General features: G+C 35.8%; 1 protein-coding gene across 1 annotated transcript; it reads left to right on the top strand.

Annotated features, from left to right (window-relative positions):
- The first annotated feature begins 565 nt into the window (after positions 1-565).
- On the top strand, positions 566-1,833 carry LOC122305023 (heat stress transcription factor C-1-like). Its single transcript, XM_043117287.1, has 2 exons — positions 566-873; positions 991-1,833. Exons 1-2 carry the CDS (start codon positions 649-651, stop codon positions 1,777-1,779), a joined length of 1,014 nt encoding a protein of 337 aa, XP_042973221.1. The 5' UTR covers positions 566-648; the 3' UTR covers positions 1,780-1,833.
- The last annotated feature ends 14,784 nt before the right edge of the window (positions 1,834-16,617 follow it).

Below are 16,617 nucleotides of genomic sequence, written 5' to 3'. Positions count from 1 at the left end.
TCACAACTCTTTTTTCTTCTCTCTTTCAATAACACAACAAATTTTTATCTTCATCTTTATTTTATTATTATAATATATTAGATATATTTTTATCATTTAAATATAATATATAAAAAATATTTATATTATTATTATATTTATATTATTAATGCCAAATGTATATAATAGATGCTAATTAAAAAAATATATAAAAGAGTTAATTTTAAGAAAAAAAATTTATAATAATAAAATATAATATTTTATTATTATTTTAACTTAAAAATGCATAATTTAATGTGATAATTTATCTTGAATGATAAAAATAATGTTCAAAATATGTTAATTTGTATTCGTCTACTGGAACCAAGGCTAATGCCCTAGCACGCTCCGTAAATGCGCGTGGACAACGTCCCGTCTAGGAAAATATCTACTCGCCGGGGCCGATGACCTGTCGCTTATAGATTATAAAAAGTGGAGCCACGTGGGTCCCATCCCGTGACCTAAGGAAAATATAAAAACCGTTCTGGATTGCCGCCACGTTATCTTGTGTTACTGTACGTGCGTCCTTTTTATATATTACGGTGCTGCCTCACCCATTTTTCACGGTTTCTCTAGGCAGAGACCATCCTCCTCCGTCCTCACACTCTTCAGTTCCATCTCAGAAATAGTATGCTTGCTCATGTTTATGGAATGGAGGCGAACAACGTCGTCGCGCCTTTCGTTATGAAGACTTATCAGATGATCAACGATCCGACGACGGATAGTTTGATCACTTGGGGAAGAGCCAACAATAGCTTCATCGTCATCGATCCCTTGGACTTCTCGCAGAGGATCTTACCTGCGTATTTCAAGCACAACAACTTCTCCAGTTTCGTCCGACAGCTCAACACCTATGTGAGTAAAAAAAACAAAAACAATACAAAACTGTAGTAAATCTTTGTCTCTTTTTGTTTTTGGTTTCTTACAAGACCGTGACGGAAAACTGTTCTCATGTGTTCTGTAAATGATCAGGGATTCAGAAAGGTGGATCCTGATAGATGGGAATTCGCGAATGAGTGGTTTCTCCGAGGCCAGAAGCACTTGTTGAGGAACATCGTGCGGAGGAGGCAGAGTCGCAATTCGAATACGCAAGGGTCGAAACACGAAGATGTAGATGATGAAGAGGAACTGGTTATGGAAATAGCGAGGTTGAAGGAGGAGCAGAAGGCGCTGGACGAAGAGCTTCGTGGCATGAACAGGCGTTTGGAGAAGACGGAGAGAAGGCCGGAGCAAATGATGGCGTTCTTGCACAAAGTCGTTGAAGACCCAGATATTGTCCCCCGCCTAATGCTTCAGAAAGAACGGACCAGGAGACTCATGAGCGATAAGAAGCGGCGGCTAATGATACCTTCGGCATCGTCGTCTTCTTCGATAAAGACTGAGGACGAAGAAGAGGGAACAACTCAAGGCGTAAATTCGTCGTCGCCGGAGACTGGTTTTGAAATTGATAATTTTCATGAACAAGCGTCGCCGGATAACCCGACGCCGGGATGGTTTAGCCAAAGGCAGGTGATGGGTCCTTATTCGATTGCCCAAGAACCTTTCGGTTGCGTCGCTATTGATAGCCCCTTTTTGTCGGCGTCAACGGCCACTACGACTGGAATTGGAAATATTGCGGCGGTGTCTCCGCCGGAAAGTATTATGTCGGGTTATGGAAATGGTAGCAGTGGCCAAGTAAGCCTTTTCACAGAAATGGCGGTTGGGGTGGAGGCGAGTCCGCCGCCGCCTTATCCTTTTTCTCTGTTCAGAGGTGGCTTTTAGATAGTTGCTTCACAATATTTCTCTTGGATTCTATCTAATCTATTAATTTCTATCCTTTTTTTTTTTTTTTTTTGGTTGTGGTTTTCCCAGACCAAAGAAAAGATTAAAATTATGTGCTTGATATATGTTAACTATTTCTCAAAAAATAAATAATAATAGAAGTCAATATCTAGTGATGTTTATAGACGCACGTTGAGATAAATTCAAAACACAAATAAATAACTCACTGTATAAAAACATTTTCACATATTTCTATCAAAGTTGAGAATCCATGAACAAGGCCACTTAAATAAAAACAAAGATGACAGCAATGGCATGTGTGTGGTTGCTCAAAATTATAGGAATTACAGGGATTTGGGGTCCATGCCAACGTGAATTGGTAGTCTCGATGCAGCTCCAGATATGTGTGTTTGGTAGGTTTTAGCGGAGTCTCGGATCGGTCCAAACAGTCCAAAAACCACAGTGCAAATACAGGTGTGGCTGCATCTAAAGATTACAGAGCCCACTTGAGCAATGACCCTTCGCCTCTGGGACGCCTCTCAAGATTTCAGGATGGGGAACTGCCCACGTAAAATAAAACAAACTGCCACTTCTTTTTATTTTTATTTTTTTCTTTATTACATATACGTTGGATATGTTTTTTTAATACACAATTCCATTATTTAAATAAAATAATGTAATAAATATTGAAGTGGAAATGGTGGGCCATCGTGTCCCCTCACCCCACTGGATTAACATGAATGATGGTCTAGTGGGGTCCACCAGAAAACTAATGCACTCTTTTTGGGGATTCACTAGACGCGTGTCGCGATGCGAGAGAAACCTAGCGAGGAAGTGGGGCCTGAGATGGCAATAATGGGAAAGTATAGAGGGCCCACCCCAATGTATGTGTGGGGTCAAAGGCATCTTTTTGGATGGTGACCAATCATGGGGGCTGCAGAGTGCACGTGGGATGGGACACGTGTTAATTTTCCAATGCATCGCTTTATATATATATATATATATATATTTTGACGTGGCCTTGTGTTTTGGCCTTTTTAAGCCGGATCACATGAGCATCAATATGGTGGTGCTTGGCACACATTATGATGGTGGGACGAGGAATCATATTATTAGGATTCACAATATATCATACGATTTGTTAATTCAATATGAATACGACATGATAATAGTAGGTTAAAATTTAATCTTAACGAGTTTGAATAAAAACAAGTTAATCTGTTAAGATACGATTGATTAATTGGTTGATAACAAGTCAATCCGTTTTAACCAATTATAACCCGCTATAACACATTAAGAAAGTTAAAATTATAATTATATCCTTATACCTAAAAGTAAAATTGTTAAAATTTTAATTTTGATATTTTTATTGTTTTGATTGTAATTTTAGACTTGTAGTTAATTTTATAATTATTATAGATATTGTGATTTTAACATTTATATAAAATTATATTAAATTTAATTAGGTTAAACAAGTTAATTTTTGATCCATTCAATCTATTTATATAAATATTTTGAAACGGGTCATATTGTGTTGTGTTAATTTATTTCATAATATTCACTAATGAGTTAAAACGAGTTGACACGACATAATTCATTATGTTAATAAATCGTGTTAAAATTTGTAATTTTGACACGATAAGTTTAACGGATCAAATTAAAATTCACCTATATAATATAATATGCATGCTTTAATACGATACGAACGCGATCCGTTAACATAATTTAACACCTCTACCATGACTCGAAGAGGCCCACCACGCCAGAAATCACACAGCTCAGGAATCATGCGATTTTTTTTTTTTTAATTTTTACTTGGGTGTATTTTAAGACTGTAGGACCTCCTCTACTCACCACTTCAGTGGATTATGTCATTGTTATGATGCTCTTCTCCATAATAATAATAATAAAAATAAAATATTATATAAAAATAAAGCAATATGCACTAATAATTATACTCCAATATTATAATTAGAGTGTCTGGTCCAGAGGGGGAAGGTCTTTGTCTAATGGGATTGGGGAAATCTGTCCCATGTATTTTAGGCTCCACTGTCGTTTTATTTTTATTTTTTAAAGTTTTTTTTTTTTTAGGTTTTTGATATGTTTCCTAGATGATTCACGATAGCATTTCGATCACGTTGATTAATAAAAAAAATATAATAAAACATCATGAGCTAGCACTCATCTTGCTCTCTCCCCAACTCTTCTTAACGTGATTTGAAGACTATATTGCTTAGATTTTTATAGATTTTGAGTTAGGATAGACTTAGATATATATAAACTTGATCTTGTAAATCATAATGTTTATTGGGTATCTTTATATATATTTGCTGAAAATACTATTTAAATAATTAATGTCGTGGATTAGGATCTGGTAATGTTTCTATCTGACTTTACACCTAAAATGAGGTAGAGATTAATACATGAATGACCCTACAATATTAAAGCAATTTTTTTAGACAATATTAAACACTATCATAAACCTGAAGGGATATTCAGGAATGTGTAATTTTTTTTTGTTTAGTTTATATACAGGCATTTGGTGAAAATTAATTTTACTCTCTATTTATCTTTCAAAGTATTTGTATGACATAATTTAATTTAAAAATTAATTTTTAAAATTTAAAATTTACGAATTAAATCTTATTATTTAAATGATGTAGATGTTGTACTCTATACACTGACTTAAGAATATAATAATTTAAAAAAAAAAAAAACTGAAAAACAAGAAGGAAGGAAAATGGTAATTTATAACGTGTATTTTTTCTTTCATATCCCAGTTAAATGCACAGTTCCATTTCTCTCCAGAGGGCTCTTATTTATGCTACATGGCTATTCGTGGATGGGATACCAACTCTTGATTCATGCATAAGGTTGCTACAACCTCTCCTTCCCAATCCCTGATGATAACACCAACTCCCATTTTCATATTAGTAGCATCTATGACTCCATCCCAATTAGTTTTAAAAATTCTATTATCTGACTTTTGCCATTTGATTGCTCTATCGATCGATCCTTTCAGTTGTCATAGTTTGATTTCTTAGCTGTCCTTGAGCCTGCTGATCAAATTCTCCCAAATCATCTTTTACACCATTTATGATTGATCTCAGACTATCAAACTTATGCTCAAAGATATATCTATTTCTTCTATTCCAGATTCTTCTCAATATAAAAGCAACTTCCTCCAATTCTTGTTTCTTTAATCTGTTCATCGGCCATTTCCTCCAAAATTCTTAAGAAGTCGTACTCTTTGCAGTTTCATTTTTTGACAGCAATAAGCTGAGATTCTACTCATGCATCAGTAGCAGTAACACAACTACATAAAGAATGACATAATGAATTATATATCAATAACTCTTCTCTTGAACAGATTCTTCTTGGCAGGAAGAACATCACTTACAGCTTTCTACATAAAAACTTCAACCCCATAATGTGACGCCTCCAACTCTCACGTACGGACACGTAGAAATTGAGACGTCGAGATGATGACAACATGGGTCACACATCCCATCTCTAAGTGCCAAGTACGTGTATATGCAATACGTATACAACAAAAATAATGCAGTGAATAATAAATGTCAGTCTACTAAGTATTAGAATTTTGTTTAAATACAAACTCGTTTAAAACAAACGTAACAAAATATTACAAGTTTCAATATCATCATAAAACCAAATACATAATTTAAAAACAGAGAAATAATTTTCCAATAAATAACCAAAAGCACCAAATCAATCATTCAGCGGAGCCGCCTTCTCAGACTTAGCCTCCTCATCATCTGCATCAAAATCTACAGTACCAAAAACGATACTGCAGGTAAGTAATAAACCAAACAAACCTTAAGATAAAAATACATTAAAGCAATAACAATATGTATGAACATGATGTCATATGTATGAGATCTGAAAATAACATTTTTAAAAAATAATCATTTTTCCAACGCACGCCAAAAATCCCATTTTTGGCTCACAATATTTCATTTAAAAATATTTTCTCGTCATTATCCCAGATAATGGCCCGAAAATTCAATCTCGCAATTTTTCCAGAAAATGGCCAAATAACCAACTATTAGAGCACTGTAGGTGAGAATCACAGACGAGACTCTACCACTATCCCTACGCATGCACTGTAGGCGGGAATCACAGGTGAGATTCTATCATCGTTCCTGCTTATCACCATCCCTACAGTGACTCTTTATCAAATAGTTTAATTAGTTCATTTCAAACACATCAAAAATCATTTCTCGTATAAAAATCTAGTTTTAAAAAATGCACATGAACATGCATGTAATTACACGAAAATCCATTTTTCCTTTTCCAACACATGTACATGCATGCACCATGCAATGCAAATGACAAGAAAAATTATCTAATAAATCCAACATCATCCAAAAATAACTCCATCCTCAAATCCATCCGACTTCTGACTCCTCGGATTTAGTCCGGCACAACCAACCAAATCACAATATATTGTTAAAATAAAAATATATTTAAATCTTAAAAGAAGTTTGAAAAATATTTACAGTGCTATAAAATGTTTTTCAATTTTTTGAAAGATCACGTAGATGCAAAAAGCGATGGCAAGGCAACATAACAATGCAAAATGCACTGTGGCTGTGGGTCACAAAATATCTACTTTTGAATGGGGACAAACTAAGACTTAGAATTGATAGAGAATGGTTTATAGGTGTTGGTGAAACTAATGGTAGTGGTGGTTGGCCGTGGGTGGCGGCGAAAACGGCGGTGGAAGTAAAAAATGATCAAAAAGGAGTTTAGCTCGTGGTGGTTGCTTCGACGATGGATCAGAGCTGGAAATGGGTGGGTTAAGTCGGCAAGAGGTCGATGATGAAGTGGTGAAAAAATAATGGTTGGAAGTGGAGCGACTACGATGAAACGGCTCAAAAGCAGTGTGGATTGGTGGGGCTCACAGCGGATAACAGTGGCACTAGGTGGTCTGAAAATGGAGGGGAGTGTTCACTGATTGGAGGGGAAGAGAATGAGAGGGGTGGTGAGAAGCATGGTGGCGAGTGGCGGTGGGTTGGAGGAGTGGAAAGAAACGACGGGAGAGGGGAGAGAGAGATAGTCGCACAGGGCTGGGGGAAAACAAGGGAGGAAAAGAAAAAGAAATAAAAGAAAGAAGAAAAAGAAAAAGGAGAAAAGAAAAAGACAAGAAAAGAAAAAAGGAAAAAAGAAAAAAAAAAGAAAAGAATTGAGGTCCAATCCTTACATCTTGGGTTAAGAAACTAATCTAACAAAAACTATTTTTAAAGTAACAAGTTATTTAAAATAATTCAAACGTAGTGATTAAATAAAATAAAATAATAAAATCTAAAAACACAATAATTTTTGCCCAAAAATAACTAATTTAAATTAAAAAGAAATTAAAATATAATATAATAATAAATAGCAAGAAAGCACGTTAAAATAATTTCACCACTTAAAACTCATAAAATAATATTGCAAAAATCACATGTAATTCAAAATAAGAAAATTACTAATTATAATAATTTAAATAAAATCACTCAATAAAAATACACATAATCTTAGGATATCAGACAAAATCCCCTCTGCTTCTTGATGACACTACAAAGAATATGCCCTGTTCCAGCTCTTGAATCCTTCGGAAATCACCCTATATTTCGCAGCTGATGGCCTGTACCAACAATTCTAGCTTCGTCGCATTTTGGATGCCTTAGTTTTGTTGCAACTGCTGGAACTCAGCTGATGTCGTGAATCGTTGGGAAAATAGATGTTTTCCATCGTTTTTACTGATGGGAAAAATAGAGGAAAGCCGGTGCAACTGCTATGGAGATTTCTGATTGTTATCGTTGCAGCTAAGTGTTTGGGTCGATTTACAATGTTGCAGTACAACAAAGATGCCGTTGCAATTTATCAGGTGCATCCTCGACTGAAATTTAAATCGCTATAACTTCTAACGTTACATCGGCAGTCCATCCACCACAAATACTCTGTTGTTCACTGATGCTGTCCTTTCTCAACGAGGTAGAAAACTAATGGGATATTGTTGTGTCTCGCTGGCAGAACCCAGCAATTTGCGGCTTTGGAAAATCGCTGCCATGCCTTCCTTCTCAAGGGAAAGAGCTCTGACGCATCAAGTGCCACTATTTTGCTATCATGTCTATTTCCCAGCTAGCATCCATATATTGCCGCTGCATTTAGCGGTAGTGCCAGTGACCTTACGTTTGAAGTTGCAGTATGTCCTACTTAAAGACCTTTTTTCGCCCTAGCTGTTGCATTAATTTATTTTACTGGATATTAGAGGCTTTTCCAGCAGATATTAGTTTTGTTGCATCGATTTATTTTACAAGATATGTGAATATGACAGTGGGCATTTTCTGCCATCGATCTAAACCATATCACCACTATTGGACGTTTGATTGCTATATTTTTGTGTACTACATTTCTCCCCACAGACTGTACAATATTGCATATTAACAGGCATTTACACGCTTTTGTAAGCTGCTACTTTAATTAATAAGTAGATCATAATATTACAACTCAACATATTCATTGTTAGTAGATCATTTTACAAGATAATATTAGTCATTAATTTGGTAACATACTAAGTAGATCATATATATACCAATATTATCATAAATATACATTTGGAATCTGAAATGTGTGTTCTTCATAAGGATTTAGAGAACTCACAGGTTAACTAATTTATCATTGCCAATATGTCAATAACTGTTTCTGGAAAAAGTACATGGACAAATGAAGATCACAACAATCTTATATATTTTATATATCCATATATATATATATATTTATTTATTCATCAGTTTTTTTCATTAATAAACAAGCAGATATATAGATTCCATGCTAATTGCACATATAGACCACCTAAACCCCCTGTTAAGTCATTCACTATGAAATTGCTATGTGGGTCTCATCCTCATGCAATTTATAGACTAAAAACTAGAATTTATAGAATGCAGTTGTCATATATGAAATCTGTAACCCCTTGCATAACAATTGAAGAAACTAATGAACCTTCTCAATTCAAAACATTTGCAACCCAAACAAAATATTGCCATCTAAAATCCACTGCTTCATTGATCATCAAGCTCTGAATAAAGTGCCATTGTACATACATAAATGGCCTGTGTTTCCAGAACATTTTTCTTACTTCCTTACAACTGCCCAGCCCCTACTAACTAGTCCAATCCCCACAATTGCCACATGTATTTAAACATTTTCACAAATCCATTTATATACACTGGTGCATTCGGTTAATTCACACATAGAAAGAGAGGAGAGACTGATTTCTTACAATAGATATATTGTAATTGAATGGTACTCAATTAACCTTCTGGTCCATGCCCTCTGAATTGTCATGGAGCACTGCAGCATAGCCCTACACATTTATGGCTGGAGTGGTAAGAACTTCTTAAGTTGGTCATATATAGCAGTACCGCAAAAATTCCCTAGCATGCCACCCATTAATACTGTATTAATGATTTCACATTAATTCCAACCACCTGCATTCCATAACCCATTTAACATCAATGGAGGTATACATGAATAGAAAGATATAGTTAATTTAATTTTTAATGGTATGCAAAAATCACTTTTCCGAAGTGCTTAACATGATTGCTTACATATTCATGTACCTGCCTAGTTGCAGTTGCTTCTGTCACTCACTTCCCATATATAACTACAGCAGTTATACGTCTCCCATTACGATTCCCTTATACTTGAAATAAATTCGGAATGTCAAAAGTGTGCTAGAAATCATATACTAGCAATGTCAATTAACCCAGTGTAAGTTCTCTCTAGATCAATTATTTGTATAATGATCAAAGCTGAGCATTATATATCAACAAAGTTAATTGTCCTATTTCTAGTTACTGAAGTTGCTCGTGGTTTCACAATAAACTTCTGGTCAAACCCTGAATATATTTCATGGATTTTGACTTCGTATCCAGCTAGTGTAAAAATAAACCCCAACCTAATTAGCAGTCATTCCAAGATCTCACTAAACCCAGCTATGATACAAATGTTCCTCTACTGGAATCTATGGTATATGTTGTGTTCCTTTTAAGTTAACACCTTTTGAATACACAAAACTCATCCAACTATTACTTACAGTCACAACTTGCTAGAAATCTTAGGTCTTTATGATCTTTAGTACCCTTATGATTCATCCAATTTTAAGGGTATCATATACTATAAACCACTCAGTTTCAACCTACAAGATAAGAAAATGAATGAACACCATAGTTTAGGACCATTTTGCTATCACTTTTTGAAGTAATACTCCCATTTCTACCTCCAACCTCTATCTCTAATCTGTGTAGCCCACTCCGTATATTCACATGTAGTTAAAATTTCTCGATGATATCAAGAGCTGCCCCATATCTGTAGAAGTCAACATGCATCAGTCTTCTACACTATTGGACTAAGCATATATGAATGCAATAAAGGATTGATAAACGGGAATGGCATGGTTATGACTAACTTTTGTAACTTAGTCATCTCTTTGGCATTTTCAACTTTTTCTTAAACTACAATGCATAACCAAAATGACAGCCAAAGTTTTTTCAATATAGACAAAAATTTTGTACACAGGCTAGTTTTGCACATCTAAGCATATCCCTTTATTTATCATAATCTATTGAAGCAGCCATTTCAAAAGCATGAATCAACAAACCAACTTATAAACATCACTACAACACAGTCATCTCAACAGAAACATTAACTTTTGTAATTTTCCTAACCTTGTCAAGGAAATGTAACATATTTCCAGACATCTGCAACCATTTTCATTACACTTGAACATTTCGTTTTGGGATTTGTTGGATATGTCGTCCCCCATATTGCTGTCTAGTTGTGACAGCCCAAAGGCAACCAATTCCATCACTGCCCTTTATGTTGTACCTGCATACCAACAATCCTGTCAATGTGAGTGTAATAATAGAGAGAGTGTGATTGGGTGAATTCACGAGTTCCTGTGAAAAATATATATACTTACATTTGGAATTTTTTACTAATTCTGCTTCAAATATGTAACCCATTGAACTTCTCCCCTAATATCCTAACTTACTAGCTTAAAACATCCATCTACTCTATTCATTAACCATGTCATATATGGCCAGCTAGAGAAATTGCTCCTCCCCCAACCATCCCACTGCATTTTGGCTTCCAAAAAAAAGGACCAGTTCGTACCGAAGGCATAGATAGACAGCATATTGCTACATATATATAGTTATATATTTATATGTTTTCCCCCAGCCACCCTCTCATCCTTTCCCAAAAAGCATGCAGTAGGCATGCACTATAATAACCCACAAAAAAGGCACCCAAAATCTGTCAAAAAATATCTAAAAGGTTTTTGCATGCAGCTTGGGGGTCATTGCCTCCCCCGAAGTGTATCTCCCTCGCGCGACTGAAATGAAGCCATGAAACTCCTCAACAGAGCGTCAGTTTCAATTTGAAGCTCCACAACCACTTGCATTTCTTCCCTCACAAGGTCTAGTTGACTCTTGTAGTCCTCCGCATCTTTCTTATGTTTTTCCACTAGCAGGGCATACTCTTTAGCTTGTAACATGTCCTTTTCTCTTGTAGACTCTGGTATTACCATTTCTCTGAGGCCTTGTGCATATCCTGGCCTATGCCCAAGTACCTCCCTAAAGACAGCCTTAGCTGCCTCATCAATGCGATTCTCAGGGGCTAAGTCATCCATCTTTCCAGCCATCTCCTTCTGCACATAGTGTAAAATCAGTTACAAATCACGTTTCTGTTATGAAACAATGGTACAGATTTTCACCATTTTTTTAACTATGACTTTTAGTCTATCTGGGCTGAAAGATTTGAGATGACTTATATAAATATCTTCACTGGCATCTGTGACAAATCTATCATTCTTCTTTGACCAACGGACTGCTTTGTAGAAGTCCACTAAGTTTGCTCCTTTGGATCGCTATTTGTTATTAAAATGACAATTTAGTTACATGGTTCAACAACCATAAATGAAAGGCAATACTATTTATAATCAACAACAAAATCTGCAGTGAATTCCCTAGTGTACAGCCACAGTTACAAAATCTAATTCCCCAGGTAGGATGTGCTTTGGATTTTTTTAAGTAACAAGACTTTGTGCTTTATCTATGATTCATCAGAGATGCAAAATATTAGGCAAGTTAATAATCTAGTGGCAAGTCTAACATCTTCATGTTTTTAACTATCACCTGCAACCATTTGTAGTTAAAAATTCTATCTTACCATAAGTGGTTGCACAGCTAATATAGACATCTATAAACTCTTCTGGAAAACAATGTTTTATTTTATCACCGTACATGCATCTTATAACAACACCTTTGATCTCTCCTCCCCACATTCCAACTTTCCGTGGCTTAACCCCTAACCTAACTTGTATATGGCCTGATATTTTTGCATGCAATCGTAATACACAAATATGCTAATCTCACTTATAATCATTTTTTGATAAATCTAATCTCATCATTATATGGCTGTCTATGAAAATTCTAAAAAGTATGGCAACAATGACTACATAATCCAGTTATATTTTAAAACAGAATTTTATAACATGCAAAAATATGGTGGTTTATAGTTAATGCAGCAACTTACAATTACTACCTCCAATCACTGATCGTAACAGAAGGCTGTATGTTTAAAAATTTTCTAGAAGAAATTGTGATTTGCAGCTTAAGATTACCATAATCAGCTTGAAATGATTTGAAGCAAACCAACCCAAGCCCTATACCTTTTCCTCTAGGATCCTCACAAACGATTTCCACCCTACAATGTGATTAATCTTCAGCTTCTTACGATTCTCCTTATTTATGTTTGAGATTTTCTGCCATCATGCAAGTAAACAATTTATTTTTCTGCCAACTATATGGACCTTTGTCAAGACTTGTCTATATTCTATATACAAAATGGTAGCCCAAAAAATCTCAGCTTTAACATACCTTGAAGTGATCACTTCCCCATAGGCCACATAGCTTAACCCATACCAAGGGCTCAACCAAGCTTGTCCCACCAGCCAATGCCTCCTCATGGCTCGCATATGCCAAATACTTCTTGTGAAGCTCATGGTGGAAGGTGTTAAATCTTTTACGCAGCTGCTTCCAAACTGCCAACTGATGGTTCTTAAGTTCCCAATCTAATTCAAAGTCACCCTACACAAAAAAAAAAAAAAAAAAAAAAAAAAACTATGGTCATCAAACCCATTGTTAAGTGGCCTTCCTTACAATTGTACCTACAGCTGTGTATATTGTCTTACCCTGACCCTGTCAATCAACTCATCCTTAATGGACTTGGGTACGTCTGTCCATCTTGCAAAGCTCATGTCCGCATGATGTTTTAAAATCCACGTTACTCGTGTTGTAAAGAATGAGGCATTCTTACAGCAAGGTGCTGTTTCCCCATCATTTATTCTCAAAAGTACTTTCCCGTGCCTCCTTAATTTATCAAACTCGGTACACTTAGCGGGCCCACGTCCATGTTTCTACTGTCCAACGTTTGTTATGGGAACTGTAGCTTCGTCCTCTGTCATTAAAATGTGAAAATAATGCAGCAATTATTTACTTCATTGTTAACGGTTCTAGCTAGCAACTAGCTAGCTAGTATGTACTACTCCATTTTGCATATGTGATTGGATGATCAATTCCTTTATTTATATTATTGGGTCCTTAATTAATTAATTAATTAGTTAATACGAATTCAACATAATTAGTACTTTATCAAATATTACATGTTGGCAATGGTACTACGTACTACATGAGCATATATTTAAAGTATTTTCCAGTGGCATAAAATTTGAGACAGGCTTGTGTGATAATGTAGAAGATTCGAATAATTATAAATCAAATATGAAAGCTGCAATTGCGGATAAATGCATGCCATGTACAGCAGCCGAGAGTTTAGCAAGCAACAATCGAGCTGATTTCACTCAGTCAAAAACAGAGTCATAGAACAGTTCATGCAAAGATGCATGCCATGTATAGCAGTCGAGAGTGTAGCAGACGTTAGAAATAGAGTCATGGGACAGCTCATGCAGCTAATTTCATTCGTGTAATTTGATAATTGTTTCCTTATAAAGCAGATGTATTTATTTATTTCCTTTGTAATACACAAACAACTGTATACATTCAATATAAATACAATTCACTCTCCCACGAATCATGTGTGGTGAGATTTCTCAACATTGGCTATTTCTCTCATTTTCTTCTTAGTATCAGCGACCCAGAGACACTGAGGGCTACCTTCTTCTACATCTTTTGCAATCATGTCTTCAGTATCTTTGAATGTGGTCAACTTTGTCACATGTCTTCAGCCAAGAACTTGTGGCTTATCTCACTAGTGAGGCAACAGCCCCTGAAGCTGTACTTCCACTTCAAGAGGGTTCAGATCGAGCAGTTGTTGCTAACCTAGAATTTCTCAAATGGCGAACGACCGATTGCTTATTGTGGGGATGGGTCATCGGTGCGCTCTCTGAGGAGGCACTTGACATTATAATTGGATTGGATACATCGGCACAAGTATGGGCTGGTCTCAAGGAAGCTTATGCACAATCATCTCAAGAATGCCAATTTCAGCTTACACAGCAGCTCAATCATATGAAAAAGGATCCATAAATGTCTGTCAATGACTATCTCCGTAAGTTCAAAGGGGTCTGTGACAGTCTCTCTGCTATTGGATTTCCTATTGATGATAAGACAAGGGTTTTTTCTCTATTAAATGGTCTGGGAGCACAATATGAGCCATTCACTACATCTATACTCAAGCCCCCAATGCCAAGCTATGCCAAAGTAGTGCCCCTCCTGCAGAGTTATGAAACTCATATTAGCCTCCATTCCCCTGACTTTGGAGCTTACCATGCTTTATATGGTCAGAAGAACAACTTCAAATCCAACAACAAAGAACCTCATCAATCAGGTAATTTTTCCTCAAAAGGTAAAGGCTTTTCTCCTGCTAACCAAGCTACTATTAAGCAGAATACTCAAGGACATTCATCTGCTCCTAACAACTTTACCCGAGAGAATAAGGGTGATCTTCTATGCCAAATATGCAACAAAAGAGGGCATACAACTATTCGTTGTTGGTACATGTTTGATCATTCAATTCAACTTGATAATGTTCCTAAAGCTTTTGCTGCACTAAATCTTGACTCAGCAAACAATAATGAGGAATGGGTGTCCGATATTGGAGCCTTCGCTCATATGACCTCTCATGAAGGTATTTTACAAAATTTAAAACCTTATGTTGGTTTAGATCATGTCTTGATTGGGAATAGAGATTTTTTAAAAATTACTCATACTGGGGATGCAATAATTGGGTCAGGATCTTCAAGAATTAAACTCACTAATGTTGTTTTAGTTCTTGACTTAGAGAAAAATTTGCTTTCAATTGGCCAATTAACTACTAATTATCTAGTAAATTGTGAGTTTTCTAATGACCATTTTATGATTAAGGACTGAGTGACACAAAGGGCCTCAAGTAGCATAATCTCTACACAATTAGAACCTCACCAGCTGCCATTTTCTCCTCAAGGTTTCCAACAGTTCCAAGGGACATTTGGCATCAAAGGCTCGGCCATCCTCATGCAGTTGTTGTTACTAAGCTACAAAGTCATGGTTTTATTCAAGTTGTGTCTAATAAAGTTGAAAAAAAATTGTGTGAAAGTTGTCAGGTAGGGAAAATGTCAAAACTCCATTTTCCAATTTCAGTATCTAGTACTCTTGCTTCATTTGAGAAACTTCATATTGATTTGTGGGGACCTGCTCCCGTTACGTCAATAAATAAATTTCTCTATTATGCTGCTATTGTGGATGATTTTACAAAGTTCATTTGGCTTATTCCCCTAAAAAATAAATTTGACTTCTTCAATCAGTTCATATTATTTGAGAAGTACGTTTTAAGGTAATTTGATAAGACTATTAAAGTGGTGCAAACCGATGGAAGAGGTGAATTCATGAATCTTTCCTTCATCAGTCACTTATGAAGATCTGGAATTTTGCATCAAGTTTCTTGTCCTTATACCCCCGAGTAGAATGGATTTGTAGAACGGAGACACAGAAATATCAAAGAGTTGGGTCTAACAATGATGTTGCATGCTAACGTTCCTAAATATTTTTGGGTTGAAGCCTTTATAACTGCTGTATTTTTGATTAATAGGCTTTATACAACTATTTTACATTGGGAGTCACCATTTCATATGTTGTATAATAAACAACCTGATTATGGATCACTTCGGGTTTTTGGTTATAGGTGTTACCCATATGTGCAGGATCAAAAAAACAATAAATTTGACCCTAAATCTCTCCCTTGTGTATTTTTGGGCTATAGTGATCGACACAAGGGCTACAGGTGCTACTATCAACCTACCAAATGGACATTTATATCACGGCGTGTAGCTTTTGATGAAGAGAATATGCACTTCAAAAATCAATACCCCAACAAGACCATTACAGATTGCATGGTGACCACTTTCACAAAATGGGATCCCTTAACAGTTTCTATACATACTCACTCAACACCATCACAAGAAAAATAAACTCCTGATGCACCTTTAAAAAAATCACTCACCCTCTTTGATTTAGTTTGTGATGTAGAATCCTAGACAAAAAACCATCTCTCAAGTCCTTTCGATGTTATAGCTCCCCCGACTCAACTGGAAGACTAGACAGCACCCAAAGTTCCTCCTCAATCCAATGATGCACAAGATCAATTTATACTCCTTGCACCTTCTCATAACATGCAGACAAGATCAAAATCAGGTGTCCATAAACCGAATCCCAAGTATGCTTTGCTTCATCAGTATGATGCTATACCAAAACCACCCAAAACAATTAA

Source organism: Carya illinoinensis, chromosome 3 (assembly GCF_018687715.1).
Source record: "Carya illinoinensis cultivar Pawnee chromosome 3, C.illinoinensisPawnee_v1, whole genome shotgun sequence".
Taxonomy (NCBI): Eukaryota; Viridiplantae; Streptophyta; class Magnoliopsida; order Fagales; family Juglandaceae; genus Carya; species Carya illinoinensis.
This window is presented reverse-complemented; position numbering and strand designations above follow the sequence as displayed.